This window comes from Australozyma saopauloensis, chromosome 3 (genome assembly GCF_035610405.1).
Source record: "Australozyma saopauloensis chromosome 3, complete sequence".
In the NCBI taxonomy this organism is placed as follows: Eukaryota; Fungi; Ascomycota; class Pichiomycetes; order Serinales; family Metschnikowiaceae; genus Australozyma; species Australozyma saopauloensis.
In genome coordinates, this window is record NC_086133.1 from 446,993 (window position 1) to 473,105 (window position 26,113).

At 44.3% G+C, this 26,113-nt stretch overlaps 13 protein-coding genes and 1 non-coding gene across 14 annotated transcripts; 9 read left to right on the forward strand and 5 right to left on the reverse strand.

Moving 5' to 3' along the window:
* Positions 1–100: 100 nt before the first annotated feature.
* PUMCH_002374 (uncharacterized protein) lies at positions 101–940 on the forward strand (the record flags this gene model as incomplete). Its single annotated transcript, XM_063021386.1, has 1 exon — positions 101–940. The coding sequence occupies one exon, from the start codon at positions 101–103 to the stop codon at positions 938–940; it is 840 nt and encodes a 279-aa protein (XP_062877456.1).
* A 119-nt stretch (positions 941–1,059) lies between these two features.
* PUMCH_002375 (uncharacterized protein) lies at positions 1,060–2,148 on the reverse strand (the record flags this gene model as incomplete). Its single annotated transcript, XM_063021387.1, has 1 exon — positions 1,060–2,148. The coding sequence occupies one exon, from the start codon at positions 2,146–2,148 to the stop codon at positions 1,060–1,062; it is 1,089 nt and encodes a 362-aa protein (XP_062877457.1).
* A 459-nt stretch (positions 2,149–2,607) lies between these two features.
* On the forward strand, positions 2,608–3,153 carry PUMCH_002376 (uncharacterized protein; the record flags this gene model as incomplete). The annotated part of the gene is made up of 1 exon (XM_063021388.1): positions 2,608–3,153. The coding sequence occupies one exon, from the start codon at positions 2,608–2,610 to the stop codon at positions 3,151–3,153; it is 546 nt and encodes a 181-aa protein (XP_062877458.1).
* Positions 3,154–4,050: 897 nt separating this feature from the next.
* On the reverse strand, positions 4,051–5,505 carry PUMCH_002377 (uncharacterized protein; the record flags this gene model as incomplete). The annotated part of the gene is made up of 1 exon (XM_063021389.1): positions 4,051–5,505. The coding sequence occupies one exon, from the start codon at positions 5,503–5,505 to the stop codon at positions 4,051–4,053; it is 1,455 nt and encodes a 484-aa protein (XP_062877459.1).
* Positions 5,506–5,897: 392 nt separating this feature from the next.
* On the reverse strand, positions 5,898–6,920 carry PUMCH_002378 (uncharacterized protein; the record flags this gene model as incomplete). The annotated part of the gene is made up of 1 exon (XM_063021390.1): positions 5,898–6,920. The coding sequence occupies one exon, from the start codon at positions 6,918–6,920 to the stop codon at positions 5,898–5,900; it is 1,023 nt and encodes a 340-aa protein (XP_062877460.1).
* A 2,441-nt stretch (positions 6,921–9,361) lies between these two features.
* On the forward strand, positions 9,362–10,798 carry PUMCH_002379 (uncharacterized protein; the record flags this gene model as incomplete). The annotated part of the gene is made up of 1 exon (XM_063021391.1): positions 9,362–10,798. One exon carries the CDS (start codon positions 9,362–9,364, stop codon positions 10,796–10,798), a length of 1,437 nt encoding a protein of 478 aa, XP_062877461.1.
* Positions 10,799–10,976: 178 nt separating this feature from the next.
* On the reverse strand, positions 10,977–13,319 carry PUMCH_002380 (uncharacterized protein; the record flags this gene model as incomplete). Its single annotated transcript, XM_063021392.1, has 1 exon — positions 10,977–13,319. One exon carries the CDS (start codon positions 13,317–13,319, stop codon positions 10,977–10,979), a length of 2,343 nt encoding a protein of 780 aa, XP_062877462.1.
* A 1,466-nt stretch (positions 13,320–14,785) lies between these two features.
* Positions 14,786–15,418, forward strand: PUMCH_002381 (uncharacterized protein; the record flags this gene model as incomplete). The annotated part of the gene is made up of 1 exon (XM_063021393.1): positions 14,786–15,418. One exon carries the CDS (start codon positions 14,786–14,788, stop codon positions 15,416–15,418), a length of 633 nt encoding a protein of 210 aa, XP_062877463.1.
* A 60-nt stretch (positions 15,419–15,478) lies between these two features.
* PUMCH_002382 (uncharacterized protein) lies at positions 15,479–17,254 on the reverse strand (the record flags this gene model as incomplete). The annotated part of the gene is made up of 1 exon (XM_063021394.1): positions 15,479–17,254. One exon carries the CDS (start codon positions 17,252–17,254, stop codon positions 15,479–15,481), a length of 1,776 nt encoding a protein of 591 aa, XP_062877464.1.
* A 783-nt stretch (positions 17,255–18,037) lies between these two features.
* PUMCH_002383 (uncharacterized protein) lies at positions 18,038–19,252 on the forward strand (the record flags this gene model as incomplete). The annotated part of the gene is made up of 1 exon (XM_063021395.1): positions 18,038–19,252. The coding sequence occupies one exon, from the start codon at positions 18,038–18,040 to the stop codon at positions 19,250–19,252; it is 1,215 nt and encodes a 404-aa protein (XP_062877465.1).
* Positions 19,253–19,479: 227 nt separating this feature from the next.
* PUMCH_002384 (uncharacterized protein) lies at positions 19,480–19,749 on the forward strand (the record flags this gene model as incomplete). The annotated part of the gene is made up of 1 exon (XM_063021396.1): positions 19,480–19,749. The coding sequence occupies one exon, from the start codon at positions 19,480–19,482 to the stop codon at positions 19,747–19,749; it is 270 nt and encodes an 89-aa protein (XP_062877466.1).
* A 1,070-nt stretch (positions 19,750–20,819) lies between these two features.
* PUMCH_002385 lies at positions 20,820–20,891 on the forward strand. The gene has a single exon. It is a non-coding gene; the product is annotated as a tRNA-Met (tRNA).
* Positions 20,892–21,491: 600 nt separating this feature from the next.
* PUMCH_002386 (uncharacterized protein) lies at positions 21,492–22,436 on the forward strand (the record flags this gene model as incomplete). The annotated part of the gene is made up of 1 exon (XM_063021397.1): positions 21,492–22,436. One exon carries the CDS (start codon positions 21,492–21,494, stop codon positions 22,434–22,436), a length of 945 nt encoding a protein of 314 aa, XP_062877467.1.
* Positions 22,437–24,516: 2,080 nt separating this feature from the next.
* On the forward strand, positions 24,517–25,722 carry PUMCH_002387 (uncharacterized protein; the record flags this gene model as incomplete). Its single annotated transcript, XM_063021398.1, has 1 exon — positions 24,517–25,722. The coding sequence occupies one exon, from the start codon at positions 24,517–24,519 to the stop codon at positions 25,720–25,722; it is 1,206 nt and encodes a 401-aa protein (XP_062877468.1).
* Positions 25,723–26,113: the final 391 nt, after the last annotated feature.

Here is a 26,113-nt window from a genome sequence, read left to right on the forward strand (position 1 = left end):
AGTATGTTTCAATAATTTGCAGCCAGTGGAGGCATGTGCACTACCTCACTCCACACTATAATCTCATTATTGGTCCCATTTAATCTCCGCTTATCGAATCATGTGGGGCGTATTTGGCAGAATAAACAACGTCAAACGTACTGGCGCTTTTGTCAGAACTGCGACTGCTAGAAAATTTTCAAGAGCGCACATTTTGCTGGCCTCAGTTGCCGCAATTACAGCTTCACTCCTCATTAACGGATCTCCTATCCTGAATGACGTAAGCAATCGCTCCTTGGACGGTGTCGAAGTTGATAGTGCTATCACTCCATTCGAGACATACTTCTCAAGCAAACAATTGCCATTTTTGAGTTCGGACCACAAACTTATCGCCTCTGGAGTGAGATCTGTCACGTTTATGGGGTTCAAGGTCTACGGAGTTGGTCTTTACATTTCCGCGAAGGATGAGCCAAAATTGAAATCTGTGATTCAGGAATTGTTGAAGGAAAACCCAGATCACACGGTAAAGACATTACTCGATGATAAAAAGCTTTCGCAAGACGCGGTAGATAAGATCTCCCAGGTCGTTCCATATGCGGTCAGAATCACACCGATCAGAAATACAGACTTTCAACATATGAAGGATGGTCTCACGAAGTCTATTCTCGCCAATCCAATGGCCAAGGAATTCCGTGATGCTGTTGCTGGTGGCGTGGAGGAGTTAAGAACTGTCTTCCAGAACTTCAGAGGATCCTTCCCTAAGAATAAGACATTGTGGGTAATCTCTGACACAAAGAGTACCAAATTGCACAACAACGTGAAGGATGAGCAGGACATGGGTCAGGTCGGAGAGCAAATCATTTCAAGAGTGCTCCTTGTATCGTACTTGAGCAATCTCCAGCCCTTGAGTAAACCATTGAGAGAAAACTTCGTTTCGTACGTTACCACTCTTGTTGATTGAATTGTACATAGAAAAAGTTGTTTCGTTAAGACATGTCATGTATGGAATAAAGTCTATGAATTTTGATATAAGTTGCTATTTGAGTAGAATACAAGACAGAAGGTAAGGTATAAAGGCGTTTACATGATAATGGACTCCTTCTCGACGTTGACACCGATAGACTTGTGAGGCAAGACCTTGGCACCGTTGACGTAGATCTCGTTCTTGATCTCGACATCGTCACCCAAGACAGTGCAGCCCTCAGTTCTGGCCCACTTACCGATGGTGGAGTTCCAACCAACAATGGTGGACTTGACCCAAGCGTGGTCCTTGACCTGGGAGTTGGCCAAGATGACGGATCTTTGGATTCTGGCACCGTCACCGATGACGACACCTGGACCGATAACGACGTTAGGACCGATCAAAGCGTTAGGGTGGATCTTGGCAGATGGGTCGACCAAAACGTTACCTTGGTGGACGAACTTCTCGTTGCACATCTTCTCTGGCTTTCTTCTAGAGAGAGAAGACAAGAAGAGACAGGTACCGGTCAAGAAGTCCTTTGGTTGACCAACGTCCATCCAGTAGCCCTCCAAGTCGAAGGAGTACAATTGCTTTTGCTCAACCAAGATTGGGAAGGTCTCCTTCTCGATGGAGGTTGGCTTCAACTCAATCAAGTCAAGAACAGATGGGTTCAAGATGTACATACCAGCGTTGATTCTGTTACCAACGAACTCGACTGGCTTCTCGACGAATCTGTCGATCAAGTCTGGGGTGTCTCTGTCGTGGACAATGACACCGTACTTGGATGGCTCGTCAACCTTGGTGGCGACGATGGTACCAGCAGCACCGTGCTTCTGGTGGAACTTGATCAAGTCCTTGAATGGGTAGTCACAGATGACGTCGGAGTTCAACACGAAGAAAGGAGAGTCGTCCTTCTTCAAGACAGACTCGGCGAGCTTCAAAGGACCAGCAGTGCCCAATGGCTCCTCCTCCTTGGAGCAGGTGATGTTGATGCCGAAACGAGCCTTGTACTCCTCCAACAAGTTCTCCATGACCTCGGCCTTGTAGGAAACAGCCAAGACGATGTCGGTGACACCGGCCTCAGCCAAAGCCTCGATCTGGTGGGTGATCATAGGTTGGTTACCGAACTCAACCATTGGCTTGGGGACAGTAAGGGTCAAAGGTCTCAAACGAGTACCGTAACCGCCGACGAGAATAATAGCCTTCATTGTGATTTGTGTGAGGAAAGAGTGTGTTTTCAAGGAACAAAGAAAAGTCAATCCAGAAAACGCGATGCGGGTGGTGCGCGCTACTTATATAGCCACGGTGTTTTTTTCGCTTCGGCCTGGCCTGGTACGAGAACAACGCGGGTGCGTCGCCAACCCTGCTGTCTGCAGGACTCCTCTCCCCATCCACTGTGGTAGCCTGAAAAAAAAATGCATCCTCTGCATATTCTGGTGCTGGCACTGAGGACACGTACCAGCACGTTTTGGCCCACGAGGTTGTTGGATGTGGTGGAAGGTTGGACAAATCTTGAGTAGAAATGTTCGGAGATAATATTTTTGGCTGTAGATTTTAAATTTTGGTAATCTAGGTTTTGTTTTGTGGTCATTGGTAGTCGTTAGTGGTGGACAATGGTGATAGAGTGATCCATTGTGCACTGGTATCTGGCACTGAAGAGAGCTCCAATGCTGGTACTGTACTGGTGTGTGCTGGAGCGTGGCTACCAATGTGTGTTTGTATGGGTCCTGTTTGTTGCGGGATATGCGAGAAAGCGGCTGCAAAGGGCCCAATCGTGCAGCAGTGCAGATACGGGTGGTTCTGTCGAAGAAACAGTGTTTCGTTGGTTTTTTTATTTAATTCATTGCAGAATCTTTTTGCATTTGCTCAGGAGATGGATGCTGGCCCCCAAAAAAATTCTGTGGATGGGCTCTTCGGTGTTGCGTCCCCCATTTCCTCTTTCCTTCCGCAGCATCGCTTCCCGTTGTAGTAGCCTTTTCTCTCATTCCAGTGTCTGCACGTCTTTTTTTGTGCTTCCACACAGGATGCAATCTTTGCAGCCGCTTCTTGACACAAACAATGGCTACTTGACGCAGCTATTTGTTTCTGGGTCGCTCACTCACAAACGTTTCATCGCAAGGGACTCTGTGCTTTTGTCGTTCTGCCATTCTGTCGTTCTATATGTGCTCCAGTTCTCTGTCGCTGCCATAGACTCTCAGTTCTGCCGTCTCTGATGTAACCTGGTCCTGCCTACGCCCAGTGCACCTTTTCTTTTTTGTGCGACTACTAACCAGACTGCCCGGCTCTATTTTCCTGAATGGCGCTCGATCATGTTCTGGCACAAAACTGAACCTAATCAATGCGGCCGCTGCCCCAAAGTTTTTTTTTTCTCGTCTAGCCCTGCATTATGGCTTTTTTTGGCCATACTTGTCGTGGCAGCTCCGAGAATGCCGCCTGACATATTTACCCTTCGCCTTCTCATAACCCCAACGCGACGCCTGCGCTGCACATATCGCGACACCTAAGAAACGCCAATAAACGTCAATGGCACTCGGTGTTCAGATAGGGGTGGACAACCATGGTTGACGTACTTGCTTTGCTTTGTTTCTATTCGTAATTGTATGCTTTTCTTTTTGTAGATATCTGAGATTGTCAGTTTGGGGTGGGAGTCCAAGTTGTTCGCTGGACAGGCTTCTCTAAGCGTACAGGCCCCAGCAGGTTGCATACGTTGGGTGCTTGCAAAAAATGATCCTCAATTCTGGTCAAACCTTAAATTAGGCTGATCTCAACCAGCTGCCCTTATCAGCCAGCGTCTATTTTTAGTTCGTTTGATTATCTACAATTCGGATGTTCTCACCTTGTTCTCTGGCACCCTGGATAAAGTTATCTAAAATAGGTGTGTACACACTGAATCAATGAAATATTGGTCTGAGGTGGTATGCAGGTAGACTCTTACTTGATGCACAATACTGAACTAGAATGTTTATGAATGTCGTTAAAGTATAACCAAATTTGGTTCAAATGCGATCATGAATATCAGACGTCTCCCTATCGAAGATGTCTGTTTAAATGCTAGGCCTGAGGGTCTGAAAACTCTATGGGATGAGTAGGTTTTGCAGCCAACGTAGTGTTTACAAGGAAGTAATGCCTCGTTTGATCCAAAAGAAGCGCCAAACAATCATTATGCACACAATACTGGCAACAAGACTGGCGCCCGTGACCTTGAAGTAGTCGTTCAAACATCCGTTGTTTCCACCAATCCCAATATCAGATGGACACCTATCCATTTGCGCTCCGTGCAATAGCGAAAATGAGATGCTTCCTAGAGCTGGCGCAACCATAAATGAGCCCCAGGTGGAGCCCATGATATCGACTCCCCAGATCGAGGTTATAATAGTAGGATATGTCGTAAAAACACCTCCGTATGTCACACCGTTAAAGATAGATACAGTGGTGAAGTCGAGACCGATCATAGGTCCGAGCTGTCCGATCGCTCCAATTGTCGCCAAGATAATCAAAAGCCAAACCTTGGACAACCGATACTTCCTGCTGGGACTTGAGACCCAATCTGCGGCCACACCCACGAAAAGTCTAATAACTGTGGACAGCGCAGCCACCACTGACACTTGGTTTTCTAAATTGGCCGAGTTGCCCGTCGTCGAGGCAATAATCAGACCCAAATTGTTCTGGAAGCTCTCCATTGGCCCTACGCAGAAGAAGAAAGATACCAAAAAGAGCCAGGCTGACTTATCCTTCAAAAAGGCAACGTATCTTTCATGATGGTTTATGGGCTCAATCATAGATCTTTGTGGTGTCAAAGCTTCATCAGGGAGACACGACTCAGATCCCTGGAGGCTAGACTGTTCGCTGGAGGACAAAAGCGGCTCCTCGTCGCCAAAAATGACTTCTTGCTCAATTGATACAATAGAGTTCGAAACGAAATTGAGAATGCCTACCACAAAGTAGAGCACGGAGAAGAAGCGGAAGACCTTGTACAAGTCAAGGACGCCGCTCTTTTGGTGAAAGTATTGGAGCTTCAAAAGCTGAGCTCCGATCAAGGATGAGACACCGTAACAGGTCACCGGTAACGAGATGGCCAAGCTTCTGTAGTTTGGGTATATTTTTGCACAGGTGAGCAAACTAGAAAAGTACAAAGAGCTTGTGGCCAAACCGATGAAGCAGAAGCTAACAGCCATCATGAAGATACTCAAAGGAGTAAGTGTCTGCTCTCCTTCAGCTACAAATTTGACGATGGTGGAATTGACAAAGTAAGCCGGACAGAAGGCCCAGATGGAAATCAACGAGAGCAACGCAGGACCATGGCAATCAGCCAAGTACCCGAGACCAGGAAGGCACAAGTACATTCCGACAGCCGACAATGACACAATCAAATTGATCTCTGTGTACGACAATCCCACTGAATTGTGGAGGGCCAGTGCAAATAGAGAGAAGAGCATTATAGAGCCCAGAGACAAGCAACTCATAAGTGCTATACCAAACGCTAACGCTTTCAAGTGTTTAAGATCATGACGGGCAGCTAAGTAATTTCGTATTCTGTGGGAGATTCGGTTTATGACCGACTTCATGTCTGATGCACAAAAGAAAAGGATGCTTATGGGAAGAGGCTAGAGAACCTTGGAAAAAATAAGACGTGGTAGAGAGTGTCTATTGTGTTGGTTAGTCAGAAGATTCTTCTCAACTTAGATGCGTGGTTCAAGTTACAATTATAGTCTGTGACTCGGTCGATGCTGCAGTGACTGTGTGGGTGTGTAAATGGTGTGTTGCGAGGATATTGAGTCATTGGGAGATCGGTGCGTCAATGCTTAGGTAGAGGGTGGAATTACTTATTGGCAATTGCTTGCTGTTGTTTATCTTCTATGTTTAATATTTCCATTTTTCAATTTTCTAAGTCTGTAGTAGAAATCAGTTCATTTCCAGTCATTACATAAATAAGCTAAGTACATTCCCAAGCACCTGTTCATGGAATGTACTCCTTGTAGCGGTCAATTTCACCCTTGGAACCCAACCAAATACCAGATTTGTCATGGATGCCCTTAGGCAAGATGTCCAAGATACGCTCTCCCTTATCATTGATGGCAGCTCCACCAGCCTGCTCCATCAACATAGCCATGGGGAAACACTCATACAAGATTCTCAACTTTCCGTTCTTCAGCTTGGAGTCAGCAGGGTATGCGAATATACCTCCGTACAACAATGTTCTGTGGATGTCTGCAACCATAGATCCAATGTAACGTGCGGAGTATGGCTTACCGCCCAACGACTCTTGTGGCTTCTTCAAGTCCTCAATGTACTTCTTGGTGTACTCTGGCCAGTAGTGGGAGTTTCCCTCATTGACAGAGTAGATACCTCTCGAATGTGGGATCTTCAAGTTTGGCAGGGTCAAGATGAACTCACCCAACTGTGTATCGAGGGTAAAGCCGCTGACACCACGGCCGGTAGTGATCATCAAGTGTGCAGAAGCACCGTACATTGTGTAGCCGGCAGCCACCATCTCAGTACCCTTTCTCAAAACATCGCGGATGGATCCAGTCAGATCGTCCTTCAAACGGTAGATACCGAAGATGGTTCCGACGGAGACACCAGCATCGATGTTAGAGGAACCATCAATTGGGTCTGTGCAGACAGCATATCTGCCACCACCCTCGAAAACAATGAGGTCCTCTTGTTCCTCAGAAACAAGGACCTTGACGTTTCCGGATGACTTCATGGCATTGATGAAAATCTCGTCACCAATGACATCCAATTTCTTTTGCACATCTCCGGTAACATTTGCAGTACCAGAAATACCGATAAGGTTGACCAATTCGGCTCTTCTGATGTTGTGTGCAATGAATTTGAATGCGAATTGAAGACTGTTCAACAAGAGAGTCAACTCACCTGTGGCTTTTGGCGCGTGCTTTTGCTGCTCTTCAAGAATGAAGCGGGAGAGGGTAATGATGTCGGTTTCCACCTTCATCTGTTCCGATAAGGATTGAGGCATGTTTGATACGAAGGTTTACAATCGAGTCTAGGAAACAGGAATTTTGTGGGGTGAAATCGGGTTGTCTTGCGTTTATCTATCTACAGGCTTTGAAAAACAGGAAAAACCAAGTAAATAGAAAATCTGGGGGATCCTAGACTAGACTGGGGTTATATATGGGATAGCCCGGGGGTGCACGCTTTAGGAATGTGGGTCTGGGGTAGATCACAGTGCGAAAGTGACTGCATGTTCCGACAAGCCCCGGGCCTGTGAGGGTCGGACGAGAGGCAGCAAAAATGCCCGTGAAAGGATTGCCGAACGGTCGTCGGTATTTTCCGGGTTGCGATTGAAGAGAAATTCTTGTTTAGGATTGACATGTCGCGTTTACTGGTCCGCCCATTGCCCTTCCACAAGTTGTGATATTTGAAAGTGGCTGGAATTTGAACCTTAATATATGCACAATGATTCACATCTCCGCATCCACGAGGGGCGCAATTCCATATCACGTAATTTCAGAAATTGACGCTTGGTTTTTGGCCCAGTTGTGATGCGTTTTCGACCGATGCCTTATCTCGGAGGTGTAAGACCATCAGAGTCGGTGTTAAGCAGTTGGGACAGGATATGGCCGGGGGAAATTGATGGCGACAAGAGCGCCAATTCGGTGTCCGTTTTGACTTCTTTGAGATTCCAGATGAGGCATCTGTATCGTAGATAATTGATAAGGTTTTTCTTCGAGGGTGTTTATTTCAGAGTCGTCGGCTTAGTCTCCGTGATAAACAATTTTTGCAATGAGTATTAAACAGAATCAGAATTAGTATGCTTTTCTGCGTTTTTTGAAATCTTGTTTGGTTCTACTCTACTTCGGGATTGGAAAATTAATGTTGTCCGGGTCAATTAATCTTGATGATATTCAGCCAGATATTGGCGAAACCACAATTTCTGTATAGCACCAAGGCTCAATTATCATATCTTCAAAAAAGAAACAGCACAATTCTATGAAAAACATCAAGTACTTTTGCGAGGTCTTTGACTTCTCTTTGTCAATTCCCGGTTAATCTCTCGCAACAAGTTAAACTCATCATTCTGGATGGATCTCTTGCCAGAAGAGGTTGTTTTAGTACTCCAGGACGATGAAGAATCAAGCGACCGATATATCCGGTATTTATGTCCGGCTTTGTCCTGTTTGGCAGCGTTAATTTCTGTGTTGTACTGGTCACTCAAGAATGAGAGGACCTCAGAGGAATTATAGGGTTCTGGTGAAATTTCTTTGGGAGTGTTCTGAGAGGAACTAGGAGGTGTAGAGCGTTTTGGAAGCTTGTCAGCGGGAACCGTTTCGGGTTTGGATGGCGGCATATCAGCCCAATCAGTCATTCTGTAATTAAGTAGTAGTGAACGGTGAACGGTGGGTGTCTTTGTCTTAAGTCTAATCACGATAGATCTTGGTTTATGTATTCAATTTTCGGTAATGCAGGATTGAAATCTGTGCTGAGTGCTGGTTTGTTTTGCGCTGTATGGATTGAGTGGATGTGGAAATTAAGGGTGGTTGAGAAATTGGTCCAGGCAACAGGAAGTGTGTATCAAATGAGCGCTCTGATGGTTGGTGTTTGTATTTGACAATTTATCCAAATATTTTCTGAGGTATTCTTACTTCAAAGTAGCTTCTTTGCTGGTAAAAAGTGCCTCACGTTTGAAAACCCTTCCCTTCATTTCTGTTTTGTCAAGGGTAGATGTGAACCTCGTCAATCACGGTCAAAATTAATGAATAAGCATTTTTTTTGCGACATTGCGAGATTGTAGTGAGAATCGCGCTGTAAATATTTTTTCGTTTCCAATAAGGCTTGACTATAGTTTCTAGGCAAAGATGACACTAGACATGTTCAACTCGTCAAAGATACACGGTTTCAGATTATATATTTTCAAAATCATGTAGAATTGAAGAGGCCACAAAAGCTCCACGACAGCAATATTCCCTTACCCTTGTGCATCGCCTTTACTTCAGCACATGTACAGTGCTTAGTATAATTGGTATATCGTGAAAGGGTTCTAAACACAAAAAATCAACTCCTTTTCTTTTCTGGTGAAATTTTAAACTCGTTTAGGCCAGCTCCGCTCTCCGGTGCATAAACCTCTCCGATTATTGAAATCAGTTCATGGGCTGCAATTAACCTACATAAGAATCAGATAAAAGGCAAGCCCAGCATATATAATTAAAATACCGAACAAAAACAAAACCAAACCTGAAGTCTATCCCAATAACATCCATCGATCTCCCAACTCAAAAAATTTCAAGCCATACTAAACGCACCTACTATTACGTATGACAGTAATTTCGTGTTCCCACCCCCATCTGGTCCTGGTTCCCCCGATCACGTGACCCCGTTGCGAACACGTCGAGGGTCTCCCAGTACCACTCACGAAAATTCACCACATCCTCCACATATTCTTCCCAAGCACCCCTAACTATGAGTTTCCGTGTGTTGGACTTAGTCAAGCCGTTCGAGCCCTTGGTCCCTGAGGTCATTGCGCCTCAACGTAAGGTGCCTTTCAACCAGAAAGTCATGTGGACCGGTGTCACTTTGTTGATCTTCCTTGTGATGTCTGAGATTCCACTTTACGGTATTATTTCCTCCGATGGTTCCGACCCATTGATCTGGCTCAGAATGATGTTGGCTTCCAACAGAGGTACTTTGATGGAGCTTGGTATCACTCCCATTGTTTCTGCATCCATGGTGTTCCAATTGTTGCAAGGTACCAAATTGATACACGTAGACATGTCCAACAAGGAGGACAGAGAGCAGTTCCAGACCGCGCAGAAGCTCTTTGCCATGCTTTTGGCTGTTGGCCAGGCCACCGTGTATGTGTTGACCGGTATGTACGGTCCACCAAGCTCCTTGGGTGCTGGTGTGTGCTTGTTGTTGGTTTTGCAATTGGTGTTTGCCGGTATCATTGTCATCTTGTTGGACGAATTGTTGCAGAAGGGCTATGGTCTCGGTTCCGGTATTTCCTTGTTCACTGCCACCAACGTTTGTGAGCAAGTTATGTGGAAGGCTTTTGCTCCTACCACCTCTGCTTCCAGTAAGGGCGCTGAATTCGACGGTGCAGTTGTCGCCTTGTTCCACTTGTTGGGCTCCAGAAAGGACAAGAAGAGAGCCCTCTTGGAGGCTTTCTACAGACAAAACTTGCCTAACATGCTCCAGGTCTTGGCCACTGTACTCGTGTTCTTCGCTGTTGTCTACTTGCAGGGTTTCAGAGTTGAGATCCCAATTAAATCCACCAGACAAAGAGGTCCTTACGCCATGTACCCAATCCGTTTGTTCTACACTTCTAACACCCCAATCATGTTGCAATCTGCTTTGTCCTCTAACATTTTCCTCATTTCTCAAATGCTCTTCATGAAATGGCCAAACAACGCCTTTGTCAAGATTTTGGGTTCTTGGGGTAGCAAGGGCGGTTCCTCCCAATTGTACGCCGTCAGCGGTTTGTCCTACTACATTCAACCACCAATGTCTCTCACAGATGCAATGGTGGACCCAATCAAGACCTTTGTTTACATCACATTCGTCTTGGGTTCCTGTGCCGTTTTCTCAACCACTTGGATTGAGATCTCTGGTACTTCTCCAAGAGACGTTGCTAAGCAATTCAAGGAGCAAGGTTTGGTCATTGCTGGTCACAGAGACACCAGCGCCTACAAGGAGTTGAAGAAGATTATTCCAACCGCCGCCGCCTTCGGTGGTGTCGCCATTGGTGCCTTATCTGTCGTCAGTGATTTGATAGGCACTTTGGGTAGTGGTACCTCTATTTTGTTGAGTGTTACCACTATTTACGGTTACTATGATTTGGCCGTCAAGGAGGGTGGATTTGCCAAGTCTGTCGTCAGCGGTTACACTGATGGCATTTAAGTTCAAACAAATTAAAGAATTAGTGACATACATAGGATACTTTAGGTATCAATAGAGAAAACTTTAGGACTCTTGTAGATTCTCTTCGCGGATCAATTGAATAAAATGCTTGCGTATGTGTATCCAAGTTGTGGTATTGACTTGTATAGATGCGAATATGCTAAATGATTTGAGATGCTCAAGCACCTGAAGAGCCGAATTTGGACATCCATGTCTCGTACTCTTCCAATCCCTCCTCTGAAACAGAGGGACGGACATACTTCAAACTCTCTAGAAAGTCTTGAAGTTGAATTGGTCGTATAGCTTCCGTTGGTGTGCTGAGGAGCTGGTCACCCAAAGCTCTAAGAGGGCCCATGGCACTATCTTTGGCGAGAAGAGTAATATCACTTCCACTGAAACCTTCGGTTAGATCCATAATGGTTTCAAAATCAGAATCCAGTAGAGAGTGGTTTTGGAATTCAAGAAGCTTGGAAATTTGCTTCTTGCGAGTTTCACGCTCTGGAAGAGGGATGTATACTCTTTTGGCGAAACGTCTTCTCGCAGCCTCATCAATGGCCCATGGCATGTTCGTGGCACCTAAGATGAGGACACGAGAGACGTCCTCGTCTGTATCTCTTCCAGCTGCTGCCGAGGAAAGGTCAGACCACAGGACAAGAAATTCATTCTTAATTCTTCTCATGCTGTCAGCTTCACCTTCGGATCTCTGGCCTAGAATCGAATCGATTTCGTCGATAAACACGATCGACGGACTAAGCTTTCTAGCCAATAGAAACAAGGCCTTCACTAGTTTTTCACTCTCTCCCAAATATTTGGAGGTGAGGGAAGAAGAGCTGATAGAAAAGAAGGTAGATTTCGACTCCGTCGCAACAGCCCTTGCCAACATGGTTTTACCAGTTCCCGGGGGTCCAAACAAAAGCATACCTCTTGTTGGTTCACGCAAACCTTTAAACAAGTCGGGACGCAAGAACGGGTAGACAACGGCCTCTTTAAGAGAGTTTTTTGCACTCTCTAGGCCAACTACATCATTCCACTCTACGGGATCACCACGCACGATGATATCGCTGAGTATTTGATTTGCCGCGGTTTCGTCAATTCCTTTAATTGACTTAATGAGGGCTGCTTGTTCCTCTTGTGTCATCTCATCAGAAGATGTTTCTTGTTCGGGAATCTCTTCGTCATAATCTTCAAAGATTCCGTTATGATATGGTGTATTTGGGCTGGATTCTAGCTTAGCTTTCGAAGGAACTGCCTTTTTTCTAATTGGCTCTTTGTTGGAAGCTACCTTTTTTTTCACCACAACCTTCGGTTTTTGGACTCCTTGACTTGTAGGCCTTTCTAATGGCTTGTAATTATATGTGATATTCAGTGACTTGGGTTGGGATGATTGGCCTTTTTGAACAGGTGAGGGTTTGGCTGGCTGACTCACCACCTTGGCCACAGAACTTCTGGTGTGCGACTTGGCGCTAGTTGAGCGCTGTTCCAGTTTGCTTCTGCTTTTCAGCATGATCTCTTGAACATTCATTGGCTTGGGCTGTGTGTATGAGTACTTCTTGGCTGGTGGCGGCTCGCGGGAAGTAACGGGCACTAGTTTTGAGGTGCTGCTATTGGGCAGCTTCAGCATGTTGGGCAGCTTCAGCATATTGGGCAGCTTCAGCATATTGGGAGTGACTTGTATTTCAGGGACAAGTGGCTTTTCGAGAGTCTCTCTCAACTTTGCAGCAGCAATGTAAACCCCTCTCTTCTTGGGTGGGGGAGGTGGTGGTTTAGAGGTTGGTCTTGAAATAGACAAGCTCTCAAAAGACCGCCTATAATCGCCATCACCATGATTATCGAAATAGTGACTCATGTGCTCGCCCTCATCTAAATCTATCAAATTAATTGAATCGGTGGAGTCTGTGGAAGGAGAGACTGACTCGCCGCGACTCACCTTCTCCCAGTTTGAGCCCGAGAACTCCTCTTGATCGAAATCCGCAAATGGCTCTGGCTCGCTCCGAGTGCTTGGAGATGGCTTGGGAAGGCCCCATGATATGTTGGCGGCAGCCTGAATGATGTCAGATGTAGAAGATGGAGCCTTGGGTGGATTGGGTCGAAGCGAACGTTGCATAGATCGCTGGTGTCCGTTGCCGCTCAAAGTGCGATCCAGTAACAGCCCCGACCGCAAAGAAGGCACAGAAAGTTTGTGTGGATTCAGTGAGGGTGCAGGCGCCGATTTCCTGGGTCCTCCATTTTGCTCTTCGAGCATTAGTTGTACTCTAATTAGATGCTTAACGTTCTCGTCCCGGATTCCCTTTAACTCCGCAATGACCTCGCTTTCTTGGGCGGTCAAACGAGGTTTATTTTTCTCGAAAGTGTCAATCTTGTAGAGTAGCGACGTGTGAAGGGACTTCCATCCCCGTAGTGCTTCTTCTAGTCGGCCTGCCTGCTCCAACGAATGGTATTTTAGTGTGTTGTCTACGGCATCGTTGTAGATAACCTTTAGGTCCAGTAATGAAGGAATGGGCTGTTTACGTTTCAGAAACATAGATAAGTGGACAAAGAATGAGCAGCAAGCCTATGTATTCTAATAATATGAGAGAGATCAACTCTTGTGTAACTGTGTGCACCACTCAAGAAATCTACGTAAGCCCACTTGGGAGTTGCATGACGGAAAATTAACCACGTAAAAATGAAATCAGAATTCTGTTCGACGGGTTTAAATCTAAAAAGCTGGTTTTGGCCGGATGTGTTTCTGGTATGATGGGTGGTTTGAGCTTATCAGATCTCAGGGTCTTTGTGGTAACGATAAGGGTCGTAAGAGCACAGTGCCTCCAGACAGAACATTTTTAAAATGTGGTTCCTTGGCATATTCCCTAGCCTTCTGGAACGAATTGTTCACATGGCCGCATTGAGGGTAAAAGCGCATTTTTTGAAAGTCAGCATTTGGTCTTCATTCTTTAAATGAATACACCCACTTCAGCCTGGTGGTTCACCAAAGCAACGAGCAGAATGTGCTGATCTTCGAACATACAACTAAAAAAACTAAAATTTACACTTAACCTGGAGCGAAAAATATTGTTTCTTTGCATCTCATCAAGATTATCTGACATACAACAATACCTATCACCAGGCCATCCTACTGAAAAATTGTGGACAAATTCAGAGGAAATGTTGTGACATAACGGGACACCCCCGAGTTTCAAACCTCGGACATATTCTTTGTAGCCACATTTATCTGACCGGAACCCTTGGACTACACAACACTGCCCGAGTCCTCCAGTATCAGATCCTGGCGAATACAATAGATATCTCCCTAAATTAATAGGCGAAATACCCTTGCATCCGCTTTGGCCGAAACCAAGCGAAAAAGATCCCGAAGGGTTAGACGAAGAGCACTCAGTAAGAATTCCGGAGTTCAACTTTCTGGAGAACAAAAAATTGTGGGCCTGTGCGATGGGTTTTATACTTTCGATTTGTGGCCGGGTAAGCCTTTAGGAGATGAGGTATCTCACGAATTTGCAGCCGTCAGAACAATTCAGGTGACTGAAAAATAAATGATTCTTTTGTTCCTAGGATTTTGGTTTGAGATTAAATCGGTCCCTTTTCAGGCTTGATGGTTTTTTGTTTCGAGCAGCAGCTTGTTTTTGAGGAAGATAGTTTCAACGAGAATAATATGGGTGTACGATCCGAAGAACCAACAATTTGACAACTCAAACAAATTCTCAACTGACTGTTTCTGACCCTAAATTGCAAAACAATTTCGCAGGTCCTATGGTCTGAGTGGAACGGCGATCACTGCTCATTCAACATGAACAACCCACAGGTGAACAGGAAAAATTTTAAAAAAATTCAAAGAGCAAGGCCCTATTTCTTCATTATTTAAATAATGATAAATTGAAGCCGCTTAGAACATTTCGAATTGTTATTTTTCAGCCGTTTGTGTTTCACAATCCTACCCACCTGCCATCTGTACTTTACCCCGGATTGCCACCTCAGTCAACTTTCATCAACATGCTTGAACATTTTTCGAAACGTAATGCGTACCTCATAGTATCGCTTGTCTCCGCTTATTTCTTCCTTTTCGGCGGTACTCAAGACGCATTCGAACACGCTGCGTTTGCAACTCGTATGTTCAGCGAAAAGTTCCCAGTGGCCTACGATGCAATTCTCACCGTGATGGGGCTATATGTCGTCTGGAGATCTTTTAAAGCCGTTTTCTGGTTTTGGTATCGTCTTGTTGTCACTACCCTTAAAGTTACACTTGGGTTTTCTCTAGTGCTTATCGTCTTCACAGTCTACTTGCGAGGTATGGAGAGGTTTTTCTCGAAAGATTTGCCGCTTGTTTACCAGATGTGTTGGACGAACCGTGCCCTATTTACTGAAAAAATTGTTGGTGGTATTACTTCGTTGTCAAGTATACTTACTAGATTGATCTTGGACAACCCCAGTTTCAGTTCTCCACATGAATGGACAAATAAAAACTCTGGCCAATTCAAATTCATGGAAGCTCAATATGAGCAATTCAAGAGGCCAGCCAAGCAATTTGTGTTCGAACAGTATCACAAATTGAAGGAGAATGTGCAATCCGAATGGGCTAAAGGGTCAAACACAGGTGCATTCAAACAATTTTTTGAAAAGTTGTGATGAAATTGAACTAAAAATGACGTTGTATTTTATCTATAAATGATTTTGATGCATTGTTTTTTACACTTGCCCTTCTTTCTTCTCTTCTTTGGGCTCGTCGATGCAATGGAGTCCATTGTCTCTAATAACGACACAAGTGAGAAGCGAGAGAGCGAGAAGAGGAATGAGGAAATAGGATGAGTCCCTTATAGAGTGCATGTACATTTGTTTGACATGAAGAATTTGTTGCGGGCTGAATCCTGAATAGTCTGGGTGAGAGAACACATGTGACTTCATGTTTAGCAAAAACGACTGAGGTAAAAACCCGGTACTCATTTCTTTGTTAATGGAGTTGTTGAGTGTGTTGGAGATGACAAGAGAACTCACAGCGATACCGAAAGCACCTCCGAAGGACCTCAAGACATTTCGGAAACCAATAATCACCGCTCTCTGTGATTTTTTGCAGTTTGCCTGAATGGCAACAATACTTGGCTGGAAAATGAACCCCGCGCCAGTTCCAATCATGATAAGCGTTCCGGTAATCAAGCCGATGCTACTATCGGTTCCCCACTTCAACGTCACACACAATCCAGTCAACCATATGGAGTATCCAAAGGCAATGATGTATATGTAATGTCCCGTTATTGACATTAATGTTCCTGCCACAGTTGACATAAATGACTGCACAGTAAGCATAGGAATAAGCAAGACAGCTGAGCGCATTGGTGAGTATCCACGAACTATTTGGAAGTAGTACGGAATAACATAGAAGAATCCAAAGTAGCCGGCTCCAAAGAGAAAGTTTGATATCAAAAGGATAGTGAGCGTCGCACTCTTCATGGCTGTGAGAGGGATCATTGGCAATTCAGGCACCTTTAGCTCGTAAATTGCAAAGGCCACGATGCAAAGTCCACCGACCACGAACATCACAATAACTAAGGTGCTGTCCCATCTGAATGTACTTCCACCTCCACTCAAAGGCACCAAGAGGAGCACCAATCCCGCGCAAGAGAGGAACATTCCCCCATAGTCGATTTTCATTAGCTTCTGTCTGGGGGTGAGAACTGAATTCAATTGTTTGCTTTGATTTCCTTTCACGAAGATGCAAACTATGACAAAAGTTAATGCAATAATACCAGGAAAAATGCGGTAAAAATCTCGCCAGGTTGACTTTTCGGTGAGAGCAGCCATGACCAAAGGTCCCACGATGTTGCCCATTCCCACACTCGTTCCAAGAATACCTTGATATTTTCCACGCTCTCTCAAAGTGACCGAATCACTGGCGATGACCATCGTTAGTGATTGAATTCCACCTGCTCCAATACCAGCCAATGCACGAAAGACGTAGAACTCGGGTCCACTCTTTGCGAAGCCACAGAGCAAATTTGCCACGAGAAGGATGACGATGGAAACAAGGAGAATGTTTTTACGGCCGTAGATGTCAGAAAGACGACCATATAGGACTTGACATACTGTGTTGGCCAAAAGAGAAGCAGTTCCTGCCCAATTGATGCTATCGGCAGCATTCAAGTCTTTTGCAATTAAAGGAAGCGCTATTGCAACACTCGATTGGTCGCAAAATGATACAAACAAACTGCACGATAAGGATAAGAAGCACACGATGAGTTGCTTCATTGGGAGGATGTTATCATGTACCTGACCTAATTTGTCCTCTAATTTTGTGGATTTACGACTTAGAGCACGCTCAATTTGCGTCTGGTCCTCCTCATTGTGCGAATTACTCAAAGTCGCCTGGTCTTCAAGTTCGATTGCTTCAAAGGCTTCAGAATGTAGCGACAGGGACGATAAGGAGGCTTTGTCGGGCGTATGTTCTTGAGTTGTATTTTCTGAAGTCATAATATTTAATGAATTTTCAAACCATTAATTACTGGACGGGCCAATTATTCTTTATATATAATGTGTAGTCATCAGAACCATCGTCACTCATATACTGTAAAGTGTGGCATAGATCTCGGAATTCGGTGTCGGAGATCAGTCTCGGAGAAAACTTCGGAGATCGAACTCGGTGGCCGGGTTACTGGTGCGGCACCACTCTTGCTAGGAAAGCATCTGTTGCAGGTTTAAGCGTGAAAAAAAAAATATCCAATGGAAAGATTGGTTATTTCCATTATTGCCTGCCTCACTCTTGCCCTTTTCGGAAAAGATAGGGGGACGGAATTGTCATACGCTACCTCTATAACACGACTGGAATCAAGATAATTTTCAAAATTTAGCTTGTTATCTTCATTGTTCTGTCATTGATATTGTTCTGCTAGGTCTACCTTAGAGTCCGCCACAGCTTACATAATCTGTAGTTCTGTTCTGGTGTCCGGATGTTAGGTGAAGTGTTTCCAGAAACCTGAAACATCTACCTTAACTACCGTCGTGATCTATAAAAATGAATCAAAAATGCAACCAAAGTCAAAATCCTATTGAAAGAAATATTAGAAAGACGTTTTTATAAACAATTCTTTATCTCTAACTTCGAATTAGCAAAGCATATAACATAGACAGCTTATCTAAGCAATTGGTACTGCAGCCAATCTATACGCACACTGTATTTTTAGTTTATTATTTCGCCAGAAACATCTAAGTTAACATTAATCAATTGTGTCACCACCTTCATACAACACCCTGCAAATGCCCAAGGATACCACATATTATCAGATACTTGGTGTGGAAGTCACTGCCACAAACATAGAGCTCAAAAAAGCTTACAGAAAGCAAGCTGTGAGACTACACCCCGACAAAAACACAGGTGACCCAGAGGCCTCTGCCAAATTCCAAGCCTTAAATGAAGCATACAATGTTTTGCAAGATGAAAAATTGAGAGTCTTGTATGATGAAGTTGGTGTGGAGGGTTTGAAGAAGAGCGCAAATGGCGAACAGCCAGAGGATTTCGACATGAATGATTTCTTCAAGATGATATTTGGTGGAGACAGCTTCGTTGAATGGATTGGTGAAATCTCCATCTTAAATGAAATGACCAAAAGTGCAGAATTGATGGACCCGGAAGCTTTTCCACAAGCTACGGAAGCTAATCCGGACCAGCTAGCCATTGGCAATGGTGAGAACATCTCAGTAGAACACCCCAACACCTCTAAGAACTCCTCCGTCAGAGAAAGGCATGAGAAATTGGCCGCTTTGCAGGAAGAATCAAGGTTGATTGCCGACAAACGTGTGGCCGAGTTGAGTCAAACCTTGATAGCCAAGATTGAGCGCTATGAGGAAGCACTTGCCTCCGGCACACTCAACAAATTCGAGGCCAATCTCCAAACCGAGCTTGAGGAGCTTAAGCTAGAGTCGTTTGGTCTACAACTTATTCACTTGATAGGTAAAACTTACGTCGCGCAGGCTAACGCCACCATCGTGGCTCTCAAAACATTTGGAGTTTCCAAAATCATAACCTCTACGAAGAGAAAAACGGAGAGAGTAAAGGGTGGATTCCTGATTCTCAAGTCGGCATTAGACGCGCAGCGTTCGGCGGAAGAATTGATGAATCACAGTGCTCTTGACGAGTCCAATGAGGCCGAGCTCTCCGAAAGTGAACGAGTACGTCAAATGGAGGCTGAAAGACTTCTCACCGGAAAATTCTTGGCCACTGCCTGGGCCTCAATCAAATTTGAGGTCAGTGGAATCCTCAATAGAGTGACCCAGAATATCCTTAAGGACAAGAGTCTTTCTAAGAAGCAGAAGATCGCCCGGGCAGATGCACTTTTATTCTTCGGAAAGAAAATGTTGGCTACTGAGAGAACTGAAGAGGAAGCCGAAGAAGCCAGAATATTTGAAGAGATGATGACCGAAGCTAGCAAGAAGTCTTCGAAGGCCCGTGGACCTAAAAAGACTACCACATGATGAACTCCTCAAGATGTCGGGAGAGAAAATAAACCTACTAATTAGACTCTCAATTGAGATCACACTAAATATAGACCTAATCTCCACTAATCTTAACAATTCTACGCACCCTTTTACAACCCTTCGGTCTCCACCTCTCTATAGCACTGGACCTGCATGTCGGACTACCTCCAAAACGATTATTCATCATAGTCATAACTAGTCTTTGATTCCCACATACTCACAAAATGGCTCCTACATCGAAACAGGTTCTTCAGTTGTACAAGAGCATCTTGTCTAAGGCCTCCAAGTTTGATAACTACAACTTCAGAGAGTATTTCAGACGGAAGGCTCAGCACGATTTCAAAGAACACAAAAACGTTGCAGATGAGCAACAAATAACTCGTCTCTACAATGAAGGTATTGACCAGTTGGCTCTTTTGAATCGCCAGTCTGCTATCTCTCAAATGTTCACTTTCGAGAAGCTTGTGGTGGAGCCATTAAAGAAACACCACTAAAGACGATCTCATTTCAAATTTGCCGAGTACAGGCTTTGGAGCTTTGGCAGAACCCATCTTGGAGTTCAACCTCTTGATATCATTCTTTAAGATCTCTTTGTTGGTTCCCATGAATCATAGGAAGGCGTTCCACTCAACTCAAGGTGAACCGCATTGAGCCGCAATGTAGTTCACTTAATTTTATCTGTATTAAGACGCTACTATTGGTAATATATTGCGGACCATCAATTGAAAGCTGTCAACACGTTCGTGTTTCAGCCATGATTCTTTCTTCATTTATCTGTGTATAGCCTTTATCGTGAATTAAATTAATTCTCTGAGTTTCATATCTTCTGTAGCTAGCATATCAATGTTTTTGATGTGGCTGAGTTTCTGAAGTCAATGATGTGTGATACGGTTCATCAAAACCAAATGAGGGATGGTACCTTTGAGGATTCTATGTTTGTGCAAAGGCCATCCACGAATTTCATTCACCGGCATTTGATGACATTGCTAGAATTGTTTTAGCATGAAAAATGGATTTTCTAAACAGTATTATCATTTTCTCAAATCATGGTATCTTGGTCGCAAAAGTTAAAACTAATGAGGAACAGCGACATTTTGACAACACACCAATCATAAAGTTAATGATAAGTTTGGAATAAATAGAGTTCAATACAATAATACGAAACATTTGAAGTTGATAGGCTACTCAGGATAACTATTTCTATGTTAGAAAATTACTGCTTTGCATTGATGCATTGGTGTGAAGGCAGGGTTAAGTATTCATTTAACTAATAGGAAAGGATTATCAATATTGTAAAAGGAACTCCAACAGAATTTGTGTCATGAACGTATGCAATAAAGACTTTAACCACAAGAAAGGACCTCCGAGACGCCATCTATCCTGCTATCTAAGACCGACGCCTTCTTACAAAAGGAACGTTGTTCTCCGAGAAATCCCTTTGACAGACCAGATTCCATTTTTATGAAAACTTCAAAGCAGCTATACAAGAATTGCAGCAAGGCTCGTCGAACAAAATATTCTTACAAGGGTCTTATTTAACTGGTGCATTTCAACCTTCAAGTTGAGCGCCGTGGCGCAGTGGAAGCGCGCAGGGCTCATAACCCTGATGTCCCCGGATCGAAACCGGGCGGCGCTATTTTTTTGTTTTCAATATCTTCGGGATGAGCCTTCTTAACTAGCTTTGAATTACGATGTAGTCCAGTTAATCGAACACTAAAAGTCTATTCGCTCATACCGTCACGAAGCACTTCGCTTACTGTCAGGCTCGAACTAAAGTGACATAGATTACCAAAATGATCCACAAGTAAAGAAAATTTTATCTATGAGTCCAAAGCGATACATGAGTGCCATTCAGTCTCTTCCTCAATGGTTTTGCAAACATTTTAGGGAACAGAACAACCGCTCACGCCAAATGTTGCAACCATTCTATATGATATTAGATAAGCATGCATATAGGCACACGATTAATTCAAGCATTTGCCAAGACACATTTGTGACCACAACAAGAGATCGGGGATAGAGCAAAACCCTTTACAAAGCTTGAAACTTCTCAAATTTACTAACTGGTTCACAGTCTCGTCTGTACACATCCTAGCGCCACCATTTATATCCAATTCAGTATAACACCACGTGCAAGGAATGAGAGGCGGGCAGTTCTATATGCAGACACTGGCATCTCCTCTGTGATGGGACTTCCTATCATCGCCAACTGACACATCTTTAACTACAATTAAAAATGGTTGCACAAGTTGATTTGGACCTCAATAAACCATTGGATGCAGACACACAGTCTACAATTGCCCGTGTGGCCATGAAACCTTCATTGGCACTCCTGGCTTTGACTCTCCATGGTGATTACTATCGTCAATTGCAAAGTAAATGCAACAGACGTATTGTTTGGGACCCACTGTTGCAATTGGTTTTGGTGACCTTATTCGTTGGAATCACTGCTTACATCTTCCGGGACATCTATCAAATTTCCGACTCGTTCGGTGAGTTTCTTTCTCTACTCTGGGCGAACAAGTTCGCTCTCACCAACTTTTTTCCCGCCCTTATTATTATTGGAGGTTTCATTGGTGTGATCACCTTCACTATCACTGATGAGTTCAGAAATATGAGTGACGTGATGTCCACTGATGAGGCTATGGCCAAGGTGTTCCGTTTCCCATTGCGTATTTACGCCAATGCCAGAGAATCAGACATGGACTCGACTCTTATTGAAAGTGGCTCTAGAAGCACTGATTTGATCGTGTACAGAAACTCACCTATTGCTGTCATTACCGTTGTTCCAGAGCCCGAGAAATCTTCAGACAAGGTATTCTACGCTAAGATCACCGGTCTTCATGTCAGAAAATCCTACGCAAAGGCTGGATTGGAGGAAGATCTTCTTCAGTATGCCAAGATCAAGGCATTGGAATTAAGTGAGAAATATGCGAAAGACAACAAGTTTAACGGTAAGAAGATCAAGACGATCCTTTTGGCAGACGCGTACTCCGTTGATCCAATTCTTCCTGCCTTGTACTTGAGAAACGGCTTCAAAGTCACTGGCTCCTCTTACCACATTAATTCGTTCCAAAGAGAGAAAAAATCAGAGAAGATCATGAAGATCGTGCCATTGTCCGTTTTCTATAAGTTCTTTTCCATACAAAGGCTTAGCTACGAACTCGAACTCAATGAGTAGAGATACTTACTTCATAGAGCTTCACAGATCTCTCGGATACTCAAAATTTTTTTACTTGTGTAACATAGCATTGAACTTGGATAATTGTATGCAAACTGTAGAACCCAAATCTATCGAAAAGCAGTTCATATAGCTAAGAGCATGTAGAGTATATGCTCATTTATGAGCTACATGACTCTCTCAGACCCTTGTCGAGTTATGTTGGGCAGTCAATTACGACCTGCATCAGATAACATAACGGGGATCCGTCGATCTACTGAAGCCAATCTGAAAGCAACAAAAACGAGCCAAGTCGAATAATTTTTAAGCAAGATGTACTCAAACGGAGAAGATTTTGTGGTGCCAGGTTACACATTTTCGATACACCCATGCAAAGATGGTCGAACTTGGCAGGGGCAACACACCATAATCGGACTTCTTTGCCGGAATAGTGTATGTACTATGACCGAAAGAGACAGGAGGACCAAAATCCGTAGAACAGCCTGCAAAGCGATGACTGCAAGAAGAAGCACATCGACAAGAGTGCACCAATACTTTTAAAGATAGAGCAGAATTTTTTTTCGACAAAATTGGCAAATATTACCGAGCAACGGTTTTGGTGAAGAACTCCGACAAATGCCAGCCTGCACAACGCTGTAACAATATAGCCGCGACGCACAGCAGTACTGTACCCGAGCCACAGATGTTATTACTCGAATCCTTCAGGGAGGTGACATGGCAAGACTCGCAGATTATGGGTCGTAAATCTGATGACTGATCAAAGAACCGAGGCCACACCATAATGAAACGACGTCAAGAAACTTAGTAGAAACCGACTCTCATGCATGACGTTTCAATATAAAGTGTCGATACCGGAACGTTATTCATATGTCTCAGCCTTGCCTAAGGCCGATCAATTAGCGGCCAAGTGATGGGATCCTGTAGTAACGGGTTAGCGCTGAGGCTGGCATGAAAATTGCTGACCAAAATCAAATAAATAAAATCAAGACCAGCCCCACATATATTAGGTGATATTAAAGAATAATTTTTATTTTAATTTCCGCTTATTTCATGCAATCTGGGCCCTCAATTCTTGTGGGTCAGGGCAGACCCATTTCGCACCCCCGCCTGGAAGGATCCTGTTTGGGCCATCTGGGCCTGTCCTGGGTAACGCTACCACATTTCGCCTCCAGTCAAACCACTTCTTTTTTTTCCAATTCAAAAGCACATTTTTCCAAAAAGGGCCCCGATCCCAAATCTTGCGACCAGTTCGTTTTGCTCTCCAGATAAAATATAATTCCTCGTATTCTTTCCCAAGACCCTTCCCAAATCCCTTCCCTTAACCTTAAAATAACGTGGGCGCAATGCCGTCAGTTCAGACTTTGCACCCGGCACCAGCAGCCCCAGCTCTAGCGGTTAAGCTAAACCCCGACGTTGTACTGGCACTTCTAGCCTCGCAAGAATCTGCGTTTCAGCCCAAGTTGGTGGTGAAAAACGGCCAATATGTATGTATTACCTAGGTACCCACTAGGCTCCTGGGCCCTGGGCCCTAACACTTAGACTAGTTGTGCAGCACTACGGACGAATGTTCTATCAGTCATGAGCATTGGTGGTCTTTGCACAACTCCAAATTTTTTCTCTTTTCTTTCTTTGCTAACCTCAGCTGATACATCTATCACCCACTGTGATCTATCCATGTTCCTTCTCCCAAGAAACTCTACGGCTAGATGTATACTCGCCACAATCACGAGACAGCGGATTTCAATTCACAGGAACCGTAGCAAATCGCCTCAATGTCATCACAGATCCAAAACAAATTAAAGAGTTCTCCAGGTCCGCGGCCCTCTCCTCGTCTTTACTGCCGACCAAGCCATTATCTCGAAGAGGCAACAATTCTGAGAGAACGCCCGAAGCCTTTGCCGACCCAGAGAAGCTCAAGAGTCCTGCAGCATATCCAAAGCCCGACTCATCGCTTGAGTCAGGCTTGTACGCTGTGAACGCTTCGGATTCTTCGGCAGACGTTGCCTCCAAGTTCCTCCATCTATTGGCACTTGGGCCTATCAGCAGGGCTGATATTGTGGCTAGACTCAATCTGCATCGCATGGTTCCTGATTCGGAACTCAACTCCCTTATTTCTACACACACGCAGCTGTTCTCGGCTGCCAACACATTCACTGAGGCAGACGTTTATCCGTCCATTGCCCTGCAAAATCTTCCTCAAAAGCATAATCAAGCATTGCTCATTCTCAAAGACAAAGCATACAAAGAGTTACGTCCCTGGTTATGGACTGCTTATACTCCCTTCGAGAGGGGCCTCATCATTGACAATGTACAAAATGCTTTGACCAGATTAGGATTTCTGGACACTCATCCTCTCAGACGTAAAATTGTCGAAAAGTCGGTGCATAATATTCCTCTCAAGAGGGCCACTGCGCTTGGTGGAGGTATACTTCTGAGCAGTGGTAAAAAGGGCTCAACACCTTCATCTCCGCAACCGACTTCCTTGCCGGCTAGAAGAGCCGGGACTGAATCTCCTGGTGTCGAATCTGAAAGAAAACGGCCAGAATCTCGCTTGGGTGTTTCTCCTTTGAAAGAAACTCAAGTTAAGCGAAAGTATGAGACTATTCTGACCGTTTGCCTGTCCTCCTCTGACGAGGATAAGCATTCCAAGAAGGCTAAAAAAGAGGGACATCGGTCAAATAGTAGCACAAGCACCAATAGCGTCAGCTCGGTCAATAGCATGCACAGTCACCAAAGCAGTGGCTCATACACTCTGCCATACTCAGTAACTGAAGATGGTCACGAAGAAGAAGCATTCGGAGGATCCATAAAATACCCTGCTGTAGCCAAACAATCTCTTCAACTTCCAGCACGTCCTTCTAGTGCTATATCTACCCAAGAGAAGAAGCTGCAATTTTACGAACAGTTGGCAAAGAAGTTTCGTCTGCGTTACCGTGAGTATGAGATTCTTCACAAGCAAATGGGTCGTGGCTCTTCTCAAAGCAAAAGTTCTGATAGCAAGAAGAGTTTGATGAGATTATTCGAACTTCACAACTCTTTGGCGGAGTGGAAGCGAAAGCTTTGGGACTACCACAATGAGAATAATATGGCAGAGACCGTCATGAATCTTTCAAAGCACCGAAAGCTGATGAGTACATCTGCTATTAGCTCGCTGGCCCCCTCCTCAGCTCGACTTCACAGCGTAGACAAGTTCACAAGAGACTCTAGTGTTGAGCGAAACGCTCCCAACCCACGTGGTTCTACTCCAGTCACAGCTGCTCGCACGAAGATAACTCTCAATTATTGATCTCGTCTATGCTTTTGCATTAAAGCTACCAACAATCCATGATCTTTTATTTCGTTTTCCAGTCTACCGTCGTATCGGTAACTGTCAGCTTTTCAAAAAGCAAAATTTTCAGTTAATACACCCAAAATATATAAGGCATTATTATTAGTTGTCATGAAACACATTTCTGAAGTAGCGCATTCATGTTGTAGAACGATTCTCCTATCACAAGCGAACGACCAATTATCTCCTTCCAATTCATACAGTTCAAATAAAAATATTAGCATACTCTCAACAATTCCATACTAAATCTGTGATTTTTGCACGAATTTTGTCAACTGAATTCTTTCGGTAATCTCACCTCAACCTAACTCCACAAATAGATAGTAACCTGTCACTCTCTAGCACACCA